This window comes from Pseudopodoces humilis, chromosome 6, assembly GCF_049639895.1.
Source record: "Pseudopodoces humilis isolate 2021_Gansu_Grassland_sample_001 chromosome 6, ASM4963989v1, whole genome shotgun sequence".
NCBI classification, from domain to species: domain Eukaryota; kingdom Metazoa; phylum Chordata; class Aves; order Passeriformes; family Paridae; genus Pseudopodoces; species Pseudopodoces humilis.
The window spans coordinates 58,726,940-58,744,991 of NC_142205.1; the positions used below are offsets into that span (position 1 = coordinate 58,726,940).

At 37.0% G+C, this 18,052-nt stretch overlaps 1 protein-coding gene across 6 annotated transcripts in view; it reads right to left on the reverse strand.

Annotated features, from left to right (window-relative positions):
• The window catches only part of LRBA (LPS responsive beige-like anchor protein), a 369,063-nt gene that overhangs the window by 177,660 nt on the left and 173,351 nt on the right, over positions 1-18,052 (reverse strand). For all 6 annotated transcript variants that reach the window (XM_088057132.1, XM_014254789.2, XM_014254786.2 and 3 more), the window contains one exon: positions 736-860. In XM_088057132.1, the coding sequence (XP_087913258.1) occupies positions 736-860 (125 nt within the window). The remainder of the gene's footprint in view (positions 1-735; positions 861-18,052) is intronic.

Consider the following 18,052-nt stretch of genomic DNA (forward strand, 5'->3'; position numbering starts at 1 on the left):
TTACTATAGAATTCTCAAACTGACTATTGTATTCATTTGGTAAATACATTCCCCTCTAGAATGGACATAGCACCTTGTATCTGACTGATCCCAGGTTATGAAATAAGAAATAATAACTGCAAAAAAAAGCAAGCTCCTTTTTTTAAAATCACCAGGTAGAAATGATCATTACCATTCTGCTGCTTGAGCAATACTCTGCACATCAGCATTTGCTACTCTTTATTACATATCAAATTTTTGCAGAAAAACTTGAGGACTTAAGCAAAGGTACAGTTTAGCTTATAGAAGCATTATTTCTCTTTTAATATACCTGTAACAATAGGCAGATATATGCTAACTGAAATAACTGGTGTGGATTTTGAACCAGAAAAATTCTTCTTCTGCAGTTACTAAAGTATAAACAGATAATTTAGATGGAAGTCTGTCCTGGGATTAATGGCAAAATTGCATCCACTTTTCTTCTGTCTAGCTGGGGTTGTGCTGTAATTGTTGTATGCAAGGTATGCACAACGTGCCAGCCCAGCTGAGATGGAAAGAAGGGGCTGAGCAAACACCAGCGCTGCTGCTGTGAGGGAACGGCCAGGTTATCTCTGTACGGAAAACACGCCTGAAATGCAAAGCCAAGAGCCTTTGCTTTGGGACCATTTGCTAGCATCCTACAAGGAAGAACATCCAGCCTTTCCCACCACATCCTGTAACCTGCTGCTGGTGGCAGGAGGAAGATTTTACACTGACCATGTTCTCCGGCTGCCCTGAGTGTCGCTTCAGGATGTGTCGATCCGAGGGGGTTACGCACAAATCGTCGCCGGCGCCGCAAGTCATCTTCCCAGTAGTCGAGGCGCCAGAACTCATGAGGACGACTACAATGAAACAGAGGAGCCACATATGTTAGCAATTATCAACCAGCATGGTAGCGCTGAATTTCTGCATAAAGCTCTCCTTGTTTGCGCTGCTTTCACCTTTTTTTTCCTAACCTCCCCCCCTTTCTGCAATCTTTTACTTAGGTATGTCCTTGAAAATAACAATATCACCTTCCAGTCTAAGGAACTCCTTTCCCTTTTTTCTTGGAAGGTGAAATGAGCACTAAATACATCATTTTGAAATGAATTGCTGACAGTGTGATCAGTTTCCCCACACTCTAGTGGCATGTGCTCCGATTTCAGCCTCATTTCAGCCTCAGCAGGGCACCTTTCTCAGTGACTGCATTTATAAACCAGAATAGGGAAAAGGCTATTATAAATATGGTATAGCATTACCTATATTAATCAAAGTCTGTCCCCCTTCATTTTTCTTCCTAATTTGTGCCTTTTTGCACAAGGTCAGTAAATCATGCCATGAATTCTTGGTCCAGAAAGTGTTAACTTTAATGAATACCTCAGTTACATGGTTATGTATGTGATAATAAAATATTACTCTGTTTAGATGTGCAGGAATTTAATTAAAATAATCTCTTAAAATATTCATTACATTTAGCCCCTGAGGCTTAGAACAACACGAGGAAATGCATTTCTTTTCCATTTACTGTTTTTAAATAAACCATTCCAGGAGAGTGAAACAGAAATCTATTTTTGAGCAAATCAGATTGCATTTCTGGTTTATGTAGTTGTGTTTTTACATTTAACTAAAAACTACATGTTATGATGTGTAATAATGGCTACATAGCATACTTTAAAAAATTACATCTAGAAAAGGTTATATCAAATTCATTATTTTCCATTTTACACTCCAAATACACGTAGATCTTTTTAATACAGTCATATATAAGTGCCAGTTACTATCTGTTTAGATGATCATGAGTGAATACCACTGTAAAACAGTATTTTAGACCAGAGAATGTACAAAAGGCCAATTTCAGGTATGGAATAAAAACAAACAGAAAATACCTGAGGCACAGAATAGCCATGATACCCCAAAAACGTGTACATCCAGATTAAAAAACCTGGACTTTGTTTCTTTACAGAATAATTAATACAGTTGTATTAAAACAATAGATGAAAATGCAGATGTATAATCCATTTCTGATCCAGGAGCTAATAGAAAGTATACCTGTCAACACTGACAAATGAATAGGCATAACTAATTTGCAGATCACAACATTAAGAACACTTCGTAGTTCTGATGTTTAAAGGCAGAGATTAGCTTTAGTCAAGGTAAATCAAGGTTTCAGACAAATGTAGTAACAAAAGCCAGTATGATTTGCATAACACTACTCTCAACCATGATTTATAGATATTAAAAACTCCTACTGAAAATAATTTTATCAAAATGGAGACTGTCTTTGCATTCTTCATTAGAATTCTATGCCTATTTCTAACACCAAAGAAAAGGCAGTGTTAGTCTTCATCTTCCTAATTGCTTAATTTCAGAAAAATATTAAAGTATTGGAATCAAATTCCCCAGTACCTTATTTTCACGCTTGTCTGTATTACAGTCATGCTAAAATTTGGCTGCTCGGATTATAAGACCCAATGTTTTTGGAATAATTAACCAAAAAAAACCTACAAAATACAGTAAGATATGGGTTTATTCAAAGGTCTATTAATAACTTAAAATTCCTCATTAGTGATTATAGAAAAAAGGCAGAACACAGCTGGCTATGTGCATGCCTTTGATAGTCGTAGAGCATGGATAAGCACTTCATCATTCTGCCTTCCTACATTTATCTGTTAAAATTATTATCAAATATCAGCCAGGATGCAGTCGTGAATCACAGCCTGCTCCTCGTCTTCAGGGGAATGATACAATGAGGGTCTATTCATCAGGGTGGCAATCGGCACAAGTAATTAGTTCCTTGGACTGGGATCTCCTACAAAGCTTATTTCAGTCGGCACCACAAACATATGACAATGAAAAGCTAATGGAAGCTGCTAAAATTTGTTAACCTCTTCTGCCATCAATCCTTCTGGTGTTCTGGTGTTCTGCAGTATTATGCAAAGATAGTAAATTATTAATTTGTCATCCATCTACCTCGCCACAGTTTGAGAGAATTAAGTGATGCCATTCTTCTGGATAACAAATACAATTATAGCACATTACAAAACTGTGCTAAAATTATTAAGAAAATAGGTAACAATGATCAGGCATGAAGTATTGTCCTGAAACATAATATATCTTTAGTCCCTTGCTTTTATTTTCAGTTCTGCATACAAAATTTGCATAGGATCCTATCTCCTTCAGTGTTGGTGTTCACACACAACTACATAACCAATATTAAACTGTATTTTCGTATTTGTAAGTATTGGCAACCACTGCCTTACGAAGGGAAAAAAATAATAATTATCTATTCTTTGCACATAGGAAAACATCCAACAAAACTCTGCAAAGCCAAAAATAAACACCAGTGTTGACTAATTGCTACAAATGAGCCATTTTTGAGAGCAGCTGCTAGAAAAAAATGCATTTTTGAACCAAGATAAACCAGTTTCTATTAGAACCAATATAAACCAGTACATCACACAGCTACTCCAGCACTGCCTTATTAGTAAGTGCAATTAACCACTGAAGTCCCATCCCCAAAAGGCAATGCTGTACCATGCTTTGTACCTCTGCAACCAGGCAGAGGCAGACAGAAATACTGCTCTGATTTGGGCAGAAATGACTGCTGGCAGACTGAAGGAGTGTGAAGCAAAGGGCCAAGGAGGCAGATTTTGGGGATACTACAGGGGACATTTGACAACAAGAGTTCCTGTTAGGCTCTGCAGTAAAGGCTGTCATATGGACTAAAGGTACTATATGGACTGGATCGATGAACCTAAGTACTCAATTAGTCTAAGTGCAAGAGCAACATCACTCAGGGGATCAGGGATTTATGAATTATAAATCATATCATTTGCATGGATTTGTCAACATGATACACAGTAATTAGTGGTTCCTTAGTAACGATATTGACTGAATGGAAACAGATTTTATATTAATTGTTTTATTCAAACAGCATAACAATTATATTGCTTTATTTTTCCAACGGTTTCCAAAATTACCAGACTATGTACTCAGAATTGAGTACTCTCATTCCCATGCATCTAATTTAATTGTTAAAATTGTACAGAGATGAGATCAAATTTTAAGTGACCAATATAACCCGTTTCCTCAGGACTTTGTGACATGAAAAAAATAAGTCACTTCACTTTGGGCAGTGAGGAAAAGTCTAAATGCTCATTAATCTCCACTCTCAGAACAAGAAACCTGTATTTCCTACCAGTTTCAAAGATTAGGACAATTAGAGACAAATACCAACTGCTACACTAGTTTTATTATGGTATCATAGCAAAGGTATTTTAGGCATAAAATAGGAAACTACCTATTTGCCCTCATATCCTTATAGATTTAAATTGAACCTATGCCATGCCAGATAATATTGAGAGTATCATGCAATTGCTGAAAAATTACACTGTGTATTTTGAGATACTCTGCTATCCCAGAAAAGAAACAAGTCAATAGACCAGTGTGGGTGGTAAAGGGACTGTGTGAGGTAAGGAAGAGAAAAGAAAATGAAAACCTACAAAAGCAACATTTTGAGAGGTCTTAGAGCTGTAGTCAAGCTACCAGCTAAGTGAGAATGGATTTCGGCACACCACAGAAGCCCCCATTCAGATTCTTAGACGAGCAAAGTAGCAAATAAACAAATACAGAACATAAAAGAGAAACAAAGAAATTTAAAGAAAGGCAAAAGAGCAAAAGAGTGTTATAGATATCTTCAGAGACAGAGGATGGCTAGAGCTCTAAAAGACCTATCTAGAAAGCTTTTTAACCTGAAAGGCAAGAAAACTTCCACAAAAGGCAATCACAACAAACTTAAAAGCAGACAAGGCTGGATGAAGATACCAAGATAAATTTTGCGATTATACACTCCTTGTCAGAACTCTAACTGAAGAGCTAAGCAGGTGAGTCAATCTCCACACCTAATCAATCCTTGGTCTCTTCACTAAGATTGTCAGCAAAGCAATCAATCAGTGGTGAAAATTTCTAAGGTGTAGATGCTCAAACACAGAGACTTAGGCTAAATCAGTTTCATAGACAGCCAAAAACAGTGGCAACACCACTCATGCATCAGGAACAACAGTACAGATCTGAAAGAAAATATAAAAGAAGGCAGCTCCACAATTTCTTCATCACCAACTGCATGTCTACTCCAAGTTATGGTTATTATTTATTACACACTTTGGTTGTAATGGCTCATCAAATGCAGAATATCAGGTGCTCCTTCTAAGTTACACAAAAAAGCAGTCAAAGAACACAAATAGTGGTGCCCATCTTTAAAGGAAAGATAAACCAGATTATTTTAACACTGTTCAGGAATGCTTCTTGGTCTACATCTAGGTAACTTCAGCTTCCACATAAAATGTTTCAAGAAGTCAAACCAGATATCTTCTGCAATACACACAAACATTTTTTCTCCAAAAAGCCAAAAAATAAAAACAAACCTAAAAAAAAAAAATAAATCCAACAATAAGCATTTGGACTTGAATCACAGAACCATAGAACTGTTTGGGTTGGAAGGGACCCTAAGGATAATCCAGTTCCAAACTCCCTGCCGTGAGCAGGGACACCTCCCACTAGACCACATTGCTCAGGGCCCCATCCAACCTGGCTCTGACCACTTCCTGGATGGGGCATCCACAATTTCTCTGGGCAACCTGTACCAATGCCTCACCATTCTCATAGTGAAGAATTTCCTCTCAATATCTAATCTGTACCTGCCCTCTTATTGTGAAGCCACAGACCCTTGTCCTGTCATTACATGTTATTGCAGAAAGACCCCCTTCATCTTTCTTGTAGCCCTTTTAGGTACTGGAATGTGCTGTAAGATTTCCCTGAGCTCTTCTCCAGGCTGAACAGCCTCAACTCTCTCAGCCTTTCCTGACAGGAGAGGTGCTTGAGCCCTCTGATCATCTTCATGGCTCTCTGGACTCACTCCAACCAGGCGCGTATTGAGGACCCCAGAGCCAGATGCAGAACTGCAGGGGAACTCTCACCAGAGCAGAGCAGTGTGGAAGAATCCCCTCCTTGCCCTGCTGCCCATGCTGCTTTGGATGCAGCCCAGAACATGTTCGGCTTTGAGTGCACACTGGGCTGTGAGTGCACACTGATGGGTCATGTCCAGCCTCTCCTCCACCAGCATCTCCAAGTCCTTCTGGGCAGAGCTGCCCGCAGTCTGTTCATCTCTCAGCATTGATTTGATTGTTAATCTAAAGGTAAAAGTGCTGAAGTTTTGGAAAATACTGCAAAACCTTTGGTAGAATATCTCCAGCAGACTGCAGGGCTTCTTGTAATATAAGAGGCTGCCTGATCTTGCAAATTGAAATCCATTAGATTTCCATTGCATTCAGATGGATGTCCAGAATATTAACTAAAAACTCTCATATTTTGTATGCAATAGTAAAATGCAAGGTATATTCCACTGATTCAATAAAATGTAATTTCAGAAAGCAAGTGAAACATTTTCTGAAGCAATTTAATACTCTTGTAATAAGCTTTCACAGACTGATCTAAAAAACCAAGTTATACCAGACCACACAAGGAGCATACTACTAGCAACATGTCACTAAACATTTATCCAAAAAATGTTTTGTACATATCTAGATATATTACTGACTTGTAACATCATCAAAAATATTTAACATACTTTGAAAAATAAAACATTGACCTTGATGATGGCAAAGCAACCGCTGACAATGTTAACAGGCAAGTTCTCAGCAGCATTACCAAGTTCCAAATTTCATGCAGAGATCCCATGCACAAGTGTTTGCCACGTGGCAAATCAGACTACTGATGCAGTAGGAAATATTACTTTTTCTGTAAATCAGTATTGAGTCAAAGTTGCAGCTAAAATATTACTCAGCCAGCTACACTCTGTGTGTATTTCACAGCACTTCACTGATAATGTATCTACTTCAGGATTAATTAATTAATTAAAGATTAATTAAATCCCAGTAAGTGCACTGAGATTTTCAGAAATGCTGCCTAAGTTACCTATACTTTCTTCAATGGCACAACCTGTTACAGTTCAACACTCTCTCCCTCTCTCAGCTGCATTCACACAAGCATTTGTGTGGCCACTCTAAACCAAACCACAGTAACCAGCTGAGATTATTAGAGCTCATTGTTTTTATTCTGTTCTATATCAGTGACTTGTTCACCCTGCAGCCTCACCAGCTACTATGTGACTAAAATTAAGGGAAAGAGATGTGCAGGTGAGAGAAAAGAATGAAAGGATGAGGAAGAATATAAAAAAGACATATTATGTTATCATACGCTAATACTAACAGAGTGTCTGCCTTTTCATGCTATCTTCATTTTCCCCACACACAGACATTCATATTCCATAGTTTCAGGATACAGACCTTCACAAATGGAAAAAACTGGGAATCCTTAAGGGAAAAAAACCTCATGTGCAGGCAGGCTCTTAATCTCTGCCACAGTTACTGCTGCAGTAACAGGAACTGGTCATAACAAAGGCCCTAGGCTCTGAGTACAACTTCTTTGGCATAATATCAATTATGCAGAACACTAATGTAATCCATTAAATCAGCACAGTCTGTTTACTTCTTCTAACCCTTCTCCAAGAAAACATTTGGCCTTGTCTCTAAAGGATTTTTTTTTTTTCCTAAAGGGACCTTTGCCTTTATCTGAGCTTCAGTTTTATCAAAAGGTGAGTGTGGAGGGGGGTTTCCTGAAGAGAGAGTAGTGTCATTCTTCTTCCAGTCTTTCAGAAGAAAGAGATGTGAAAAGCAGACTATGAACTTTAGGCACAAGATGTGCATGGACTTAGCACAGAACTCTGAGGACTCAGCACAGTTTACTGTTGTTAAACTTTGTACAGTTTAAACCTCAGGTGCTTCCAGCGTAGAGGAGAAGGTGGCAATGTCAGCAAGGGAAGCCTGTCATAATAGATGATTCATGCTATTTCCTCATATAAACGTGACAGTACAAACAGCACAAATCTGTAATTCCTAGATTTTACATTTTAAAAACTGGTAGAAATGCTGTTAGTATGCTTCTATATAGCAAATAGGAGATTATCTCTTTGTCTCACCCATTAGGCACCTCAGCTAAAACTCCTTGCCCAGAACTCCCAATTTCTGTGTTTTCATGGAATTGTACCAAAAATCCATTCCCACCTAACTAGCATGCAAACAAAACCAGAACAACAATGCCACTTTCAGATACCACAGAGACTCTTCTCTGCACTGACAAGCTTTGAATTCCTCATTTAAAAAGCAATCAAGAAAAAATGTTGACTATAAACGTTTCAGTCTCTTTTTACGCATTATAAAGCACCATGTCAGGGAAGACAAGCCCACCTTTAAGGTGTTGCTGTCCTAGATAATGGTATTATTAACCTCCAGTTTAAAAACAGTTCTATTTATGTATGAGTTTATGTATGCTCTTCTTTGATCTTTATTAACCCCTTGGTAGCTAACCACAGTCCCAGCTTTTTGGAGCATTCTTTGAAGTGCTGGCATTCCAGTGCACACCGATACTTCAAAGAGGGCTCACTTAAGTACACGGTGCAGTTCTAATCATGTATTCTGCAATCACTATCTTATCTTGGGCTGATCATATTATGATCAGTCTAAAATAAAGCTGCATTCCGAAGATGTCACCATGAGACACAGTTCTACCCATGTTGCATTTCTGTCAAGATTAATTATAAATTAACTGAAATGAAAACTACTCCACTTTTCTACCAGAAGTTAACATGAAAACTTTCTTCTGGCTTTCAGCAAAATTAATTCAGATGTGATTTAGACATGGAAGAATGAACGTATAGCAAATTTGCAGCTGGATGCTTTGGCTCAGTTGTTCATAAATCTCTGCAAATATCGCACATCCTACACCCAACTGCAGTCAACAACATTTGTTTTGCAAAGTAACTACAGCTCATACAGACCCTGTAAACTGCTATTCAAATTGAAAATAACAGTAATTCCCACAATATACAAAAAATAGGTACACTGCACTTTGCTGGAGGCTTTTTGCTGTTTGTCTGATAATGTGGAATTTTAGTCTGCCATACTTGGTCACCCCTTCCTTGCCAAAATGAGCAATGGATCGTAAGAATAAATGTTGAAGGATACAATATGACAAAGGAGCCATCTCAATCTTAGCCATTCCTCTTGGTTCTGATGCTTTCACCTTAAGCACATGCATAGGAAGTACCTATTTATTTTCCCACTAATTACAGCAACAGCAGGTTTTCTGTGAGGAATAATGTACTTTGAAATATTATTATTAAGATTAATTCTTTACAGTAGCTTGGAATTTGACATCACCATCTTTCAGCATTTGTGGATATAATACAGATCAACTTTTGACCAAAACAAGAAAATCTGGTCAGTTCTATGATATTGTTTGTACATTATTCTGGCCCCAAAAGTATTAAACACGGGAATTACAGTATCGCTTTTCCCAAAACTCTTAGATTTGACCTGCTGCAAACATTTAATCTCTTCCAGAAGAAACAGTGTGATGAAATCACACTCCCATATATTTACACTTTAAGAGCTATGGCTAACCTGTATCTTTTTTTTTATTGCTCTCTTAACAGCTGGATACTTTCCTTGCTTCCATAAAAATGTAATAGTGCACCCCTCTGATTCAATAAATACTTTTCTGCACTATGTTCTTCTACAGGAAGTTTGGGCTTTTTTTCTCTTTTGTATATATTTTTTCTGAGTCCTCTGACAGAAAGGTCTAAAGTAACTGGGGGGTTTTATTTGATTTTTTTGAGGGATTTTTTCTTTTCTTTTGGTTGTTTGGTTTGGGTTTTTTGAAGTTAAAATTACTATCTATTAACCAAATTAACTCAGCAATTCAACAACTACCACAGAGAGGAACAACAAAGATGACTGAGACTTGGGTACAACTTTTTCTTTTTTCTTTAACATACAATAATAAAGAGAGGACAAACCTCCATGAGGTCTCCAAATGCCTAAATATTAAAAATATATTAATTTTATCTTTTTATTGTGGACAGAATTTGAGTGCACCTAGGGACACAAGGAAATTCCCCCTGCAACCTCTTGCTTAAGCACAAATGAATTTAAATATCATTGCACCTCTGCTTAAAATTATGTAAGAGGGAGTAAGCAACTCTCAAACGTTCACAGCACATTTGGCTACTCTTAAACAGCACCTTGGGAAAGGAATTCTCAATTCAGATGGCAGCTTAGGATACTGACGCCTTAGAGACACCCAACTTCAATATCAACTGCATTTCTACTACTTTCTGATACAATCAAAATCAAAGCTTTAAAAAATAAATATCCCAATCAAAATCAAATAAAATGAAGTATGATTTAATTTAAAGGTTAACACTTCCGTCTGAGATTTAATTCAGGATTTAAAATCTGAGGAGACCAAAATCTGGGAAATGACTTCATTGTGTGATGATTGCAGGAACACATGTAAGAGAGAATTGAAGTAACTGCAAACATTGTACTGTGCTCTGAAACAGGAAACAATAAGCACAAGGCAGCAAGACCACTGAGAAGCACATGGAGCAAGACTCCTGTTTCCATACTATCCCAGCTTAGGAAACAGCAATAGGACTCAATTCCCTTTAAAAAAGGCATAACTTATCAAATAAATTTCTCCCTTGAAAGCCTTGCAAACCATCTCTTAAAAAAAACCAACACAGCACTGAATTAAGATGAAGCACCATTTCCTGGACTACACAGAGAATTCTGTATTTAATGAAGGTTTAAATAAAGGAAATGGCAGCCTGCAAACACACTTTCTCTCTGTTGATATGCGATCAACAAAGCAGGAGACAAAAGGTTGGCAATTTATAGGCGCTGCAGAGGGGACCAAGTTCAAAACCGTTACCTGACAGGATCCTATCAAAACTATTTAAGCTACTGAACAGACTCTGGAGATCCACTGTAAGGTTGTGAAGCCCTCATGACATTCACAAAACAGAAGTGGGGAAGCCATCCTTATCAATGTTACAAAACCTACCAAAGGACTACTTGCAGTAAAGAATGAGCAATGTTAGAAGTGCTAAACCACCCAAGAGGTTCCTTTGATAGTATAATCCAAGGGTTTAGCCCAGGATAAAACCTTGTACACTGATACATCAGAAACTGCTAACTGAGAAGATGCAAATTCCTTTCCACAGGTATGCCAAGAGAGAAATGTAGTAACAGAAACTTCATAACAAACACTTGGACCAATCAATACAAGAGATAGTGTAATACTCTTTCCTCCACATATTCTAACTTTATCCTCAAGACTAATACTAAATGTTAAATCCAACATTATAAAACAGCATTGATAAAAGGACTGGAAAATTAAAGCTTAAGAAGCAACAAACCAGGAAATGTTTCCCGTTTCATTTGGGGGATTTAAACATGAGCATAACAACTTCTTTCCCTCTCTGCGTTAGCATCCATAGAGACACATGTTTAAAACAATGAAATTTCTTCTTCAGGGTAGTTATTACCTTTCTTGGAAAGGCTTCCAGCTTCTCTCTTCATCTAGCAACACTTTTACTTGTTTTTAAGGCAAATTCACCAAAAATAAAAAAAAAATAACAACCAAACGACGACCCACACAAACTCACAAAACAGTAGGAAAACCAACATACCTCTTTAGGGTCTTTCCTAACATTGAAACAACTTTCTCAATATTAAGCTGTTCTTCTCAAACACAGCAATCCCATCACAGAGGGGAATGAAATGGAAACAGCACTGTCACTCCCAATGGGAAACAACTCAGTGCCACCAAGAAACTCCCCATCAAAGAGGAGAGCCAGGGGCTCAGCTGTAACTCACACAGGGCTGCAGACAAACCCCATCAATGCAGTGCTACCATCAACCACTCAACGGGCTCCTTGTCCCTGCAGAAGAGGGACATGAATGCACTCAGAGGATAGAAAGAACAAAGGAATGTCTGTACATTTTCTCACCAAAGGTCTAACCTGATTCTGCATCCCAAAATGTCAGTGGTGCCTTAAGGAAAAGCAAGATCAATCCTATCATGTACAACTTCTCCCCAAGCACTCTGCCAGTTTCCAACTATTTTCAGCTCAGGGGATTTCCTAAGTCTAATGTGGTTTGTCTATTTATACGCCTTCCTCCTCCTAACGTATTTCTCTTCCAAGTACTCATCCACAGCAACTTCAAATAAATCCAAATATCAGTGGCCTTCAATCCCCAAGCTTGGGAAGAATTACTGCAGTGAAAAACAACAAGGTGGACCTGTGCACATTTCTGGGAATGTCCTAAAGTGTCCCTTCAACACCCAGATAAAGAGTTCTCCAGGAATCTTCATTTTTGGACTATATAATTCCACCTGTGTGTTAATAAACCAAGTATCTGTGTAGTATGTGATACTGCTAATGTTCACAAAAAACTACAGTTGGGACACTGAAAAGAAAAATCCCTTAGGTATTAAAGAAACTCCTAACAAAACGATAAACTTCCTATTTAAAATTTGGAATGCAAATGTAAGAACAGAACAGTTCCCTGAAATAACCATACAATTCTCCACATTTTTTGCTGGAGATGTTAATTCTTGTTTTATGCAAATTCTTCAAGGAAGATTATTTAAGACCACACCACTCTCAAATTATGGTACAGATACTTATAAGCATAATTTAAGTGTACTGCACTATAATGCACGTTTTCTTCCTCGAACATAATCTCCCTCCTGCATATATAAACTGTATCTATAATTATCTCTAGTCACACCTTTCTCCATTATTCAGCTTTAGAAATAACCATGTATTGTCCCTGCTAAACTTACTGTTTAAGTAGTCAATGATGAAAAAATGAAAGAACTCAAACATTTTGATATAGTTTGTAACACAACATTTTCACAAAACCTTGTTTACCAAGCATATTAAATCCATCACAGAAAACACTCATAAAGAGAAGTTTTGGTAAGACTCGAATGCATGGCTTTTTTGCAATTAGCTTCTCCCCTGACAGAAGAGTCAATTCAGACTGACACTCAAAATCAAGAAAACACTGTTTCATTTCATCATGAAAATTGAATGTTTTCACTTTCCTTCTCAGAATAAAAAGCCTGTATAGTTTGTAAGAGATTTCAAGGATAAGATAAAATGAAATGTTTTCCATTGCCGTAAAAACATTAATGTTTTCATGAATAGAGCCCTAGAAAGAATAAAAAACATTAATTTACACACAAACCAGTTCAGGTTTTTTAAAGTGACTTAGGAATTTTAATTTGGACTATCTCAAGTACAGAACATACACACAGCTACTTGTACTGCAGTTTGCAACTAAAAATTAAAGATACAGTAATGCAAACAATTCTGCATCCCAAAATGGTCAAGGAGGAGGAGGAGGAGGAGGACTCAATTGAGGAGGACTCAAATAAAACCTGATCTTCTGCTACGATTTCCCAAGGTCACAGGATTCATTTTCAGTATCATGCACCATTAAAATTTACTTTGTTGTACCAGTCACTAAGAGGGATAGAGAATATGGTTTTCACAAAAGGGATGGCTTTCATCTAGACTTTCACCCTCTTTATAGGGAATAACTTTGCTTAACTTTGGAAATGAAATACATGTGTGAAGCTATGCGGGCAAGCAGCAAATCACAGCAATAGCTACGCATTACTTACCAAACCGTGTGATAGAAGTAACCAATCTTTGATACTAATCGCTGCAAGATGGTATTTTCTCCCAAAATTTCCCATGAGGGAAGGGGGCAGTAAGGGGAACAGAGACAGACTTGCAATCATCACTAAGATTACAGTGCATGGGATTTGGAGGAGAAATTTTAATTTCTCTTTACTATATTTTAATAATTGGTAATAAAATTTGTCAAGTCAAAGTCAGCTATGTTAAGAGAACTTCATTTCATTTTTCACATAGAAGCTGCTGTCCAAAGTATGTCTTTGGTTGTTTCTGTACAAAGCTGGCAAACGTGGCCCTGCTAAAGGCTTTGGAAGTCCACAGTCTGTGCACAATCAGTAGTATTAGCTGATGGAAAAACACCTTTGAAGATGCTGTCCATCTTTCCCTGGGTTGTGCCTCTCAGGCTGCCCCCATCACACCCAGACTGTGACCTCACACACATCAAAAGCACACCAAGAGAGCAGTCTTGGGTTCTGTCCACAACACACAGGCACCATCCCAAAGACCAACTAAGAACAACTCCTCTCGTCCAGAATTTTATCTACTACAAATAAATAGTAACACCAATAATAAGAAAAAAAAGTCTCTGAAATATTCTTTCCCTCTCTAAAAAAAATTCTCTTGAGTGGCTGCTCCAGAAAGATCGAGACAAAGAAAGTTGCAGTTATCTTTCATAGGTGCTATCTCCCCAACAACCTAAGCAGCACAAAGAAGAAAATTATTTCACCAGTGCAGGAGGGACAAAGAGCCTATGAGACACCAAAGAAAGCATCTTGATGTGGAAGTCATGGAAGATAAACATGTGAGAGGGGAGGGACTATGCATCTGCTGTGGATCAAGCAGAGAAAAGAGGACAGAGTTGAGAATCAGCTGGAAAAGAGAGTACGGGGGACAAAACCCAGGTGTGGCTGGACAAAAACCTGGGAAAAGTAATAGGTCAGAAAACAAATCTAATAAATAATGAGGACGGAACATGCAGTCAGACAAAAACTGAAAGAAAGCTGGGGGGGGGAGAAATATTTCTTCTATAATGTCTGTATTAAGACAGTGTCATACAAGTGATCCTGTTTCTATTGCTCCCTGAAAAATTGGACCTCAGTCCTTTCCTACAATATTAGGCTGGTGCTCCTTTGTTATTTTTCAGAAGAGAAGTGTGTGTATGTGAATAATGAACACAGCATTTCCACTTACAAAATTTCCCTGCTATGAAGTAATTTTGCAGCTGCTCCTTAAAAGATCTCAATCATACCAGTCATGTCTCACCTACCTTATCAATAAAAAAAATATCTAAAATAAATATAACATCACTCAGCTAAAATCACATCTTAGTATCTTCAGCAGCAGCAGCAAAGGCTTCATGGAAGTTAACAAATTAATTAATTAATACAAAATGCTTCTTAATGATGCCACTACGAGGTTCTTTAGGCAAGGACAGGTTACACTGCTTATGCTGCCTTTTAATGTTTGAATCAGGAGCCTGATGCCTTAATCTGACACACACTACAGTACGGCAAAGCTAGACAGTGTTTTCAGGAGCACAATGCAGAAATACAAAAAACCCCAAACCAACCTAACATAAAAACCCTTTAAAAAGAGTGATGAGGGCCACAAAGCACATTAGTGTGGATATTGGATAAAACTGCAGGCCCTGGTTCAGTTTTGATATCACCTTTCTTTCATCTGTCCTTAAAATGACAATCCCTCAAATATTTACTTTAAAGGGTGCATCAAGGACTAGTAAACATTCAGGTTGAATCCTGCAGTTTTCTTATTCTTTAAAAGCTTAAGAACAAAAAATATTTGCCTTCCTAGGGTAGACAGGGTGCTCATGCAGCTTATTTGGTGTTCTCATAATTTTGAAAATATTGTTTCAGGCATCAAATTTTAACACAGCTATTTAGAACCAGAGAACATTACAGATGTATAAGAAACCCCACAAATACAAATGACATAAGATAAATCCAGTTAACTCTTTGGGGTTTCACTGGTTTCATTTTCTTTGTTTGTTTATATATACATAAAAAATTATATGTTCATTTATTTTAAAAGAGAAGGTATTCTTGCATTGCAAGCATTACTGTATAGTGTAACAGCGTTTCCCTCGCTTTAACACACTATTACCCACAGCCATATGCTTTGTGTTTCTATGTATCATTAATAAGGAAGTTGCCTCAAAGCCCATTCAAGTAACGGGTCAATATTCCTAGATCTGACATACAAAAGGACTTCTAAAACCAAGCTTGTCAATTTTTTTTTTTTTTGTTTATTTTATATCTATTTTCTGCTCTTGTTCACCCTCCTTTGAAGTTAGTCTTCAAAGCTTCAATATCAATAGGAATGCAGCATTAAGGATTTTACGACACTGTGCTACTTAAACTTTTATTGTTTTGTTGCAAAATCATAATCAGAAGGATTAGACTCTTTGGCTTTTTGTTTCTCTCTTTTTTTGTAATTCACTCTTTTTTTTTTTAATTCCAATTCCAGCATGCCATAAATCTGTAGCATGCCCCTTTCAGTCCTCCCACATTGACAAAATAATGCACTTTACACTTAAACATGCTCAAGAAAAAAAATTAACATTCTTTATCATTTTCTAGCAGAGACAGTTAATACTCTCAGGCTACATTAATAGAATCTTTCTGCCATTGTAGAAAGTTTGATAGCACTCTTATTTCAATGTCTGAATTTTTCTCCTTTTTTTGACAAAGACAAATGATTGCCATCAATCAAGATCCAATCGGGTATACACAGAGTCAAGCAAATGCATCACTCTTTACTGGTTTTCCTGCTATTTGTGCAGGCTTTGCTTCATATTATTTTATAGAATGATCAAAAAAGCAGCCATAAGATAGATCATTCACACCCACTGTAAAATTAACTTTCATGAATAATGAGAGTTTTAAACCTCAGATAATGTATATGTTATACAGAAGATATTGCTGGAGTTCATTTCTGGCTGGAGATTATGTAAATGATACTATATGACCTTTATCATTACAAACAGGACATGCAAAACACATATTATTTCATACATCATTCTAAAGTAAGTCAGAACCTAAAGGAGAATCAGTCATTTATAACGTTCATGGTGAAGTGCTAAGGTTGCAAGAAAATTATATGAAGTACCTGTGATGTTTTTGACTACTCCTCCTCTGATCCTGTTACTTATGTGCTCTAAGCATACTAGAAATAACAAAAATGAAGCTTACCCCCTTTGTCTCTTATAAAGAAAATCAGTACTTTTATTTCCTGATGAAACCATTTATTCCAAGACTAAACTACACTGATAATAACCACTCATGTCAATCAAAGTCAATGATACTGAATTAATAGTAATACATACAGTTATATTTATATAATGAATGGATAAGTAGTTCCTTTTTTTTTGCACAAAGCTATATTTTAAATCACTTTCCTTATATTACTTCCTTATTACTGAACAATAAGCTGAGTAAAGTTAAATTGCTTAAAGATTTCCTAAAGATAAAAGGTACCATTCACCACGAAGGCTGGACAGTTGATACACATATGGAATCAATGATGAACTCTAAAGAGGAAAGATCTAGCAAACCAAGAAACCCTCTGACTGCATTCAATGCTCCACACTTTTCTGCCCCAATGAGGAACAAAAAGAATATGAAATGTGGTTTAAATTTTGAGGCTTACATAGCTCCTAAATATGTAAAGACCTTTATAAAAATATCTAAATAAATCTATTTATACAAAATTATACATAATTATTTATATTTATATACATTGGGAAATCTCAAATAGCCATCAAAGAAACTCCTATTGCCAAAACATCAAGTCTTTGGTACCAGCAAGCAATGAAGTGGAAAACTCAGTTAATATTTTTAGTAATTAATATTTATTTCATTAATTTAAATACAGTGGTGCCACAGAGTTGACCACTTCTTAATTCCCAGTATCTTTCTCACTTTCAAAGCTTCTGTCTACCATTTCTTTCATCTAATCCTAACAGAGTCCCATCCTTCTGACAAAGAGGTTCAGTAGCTTCTGCTGATCTGCTGGATCACAGCACAGCTTGAGACACTCATCACACACCACTCTTTACACAACAAGCAGAGATTAACGCTCACCCCTGGTTTATTTCACACTCTGGTAGAGCTTCCCCTGTGAAAGTACACTTGTAACACATGTCCTTCAATCTCCACATTCAACAGACAGTGTAAAATAATAGAAATTAACTATTAGCTGGAAAATCAGAGGTATTTTAGATTTTGTAGAAATCACCACCAAAAAAAATCAGCTTTTAAAAAAAAACATAAGCTTCTGGTTCAATGAATTTTACCATTGAACACTTGCTGCCTGTATAAGGGAGCAGTTGCCTGCAGCCATCCTGATGTTTGCATGTTGCATTTTTTAAAACAAATTTGTACAGCAATTTTCTTCCAAAATGCCAGTGCAGAGCAGATAAGGCTG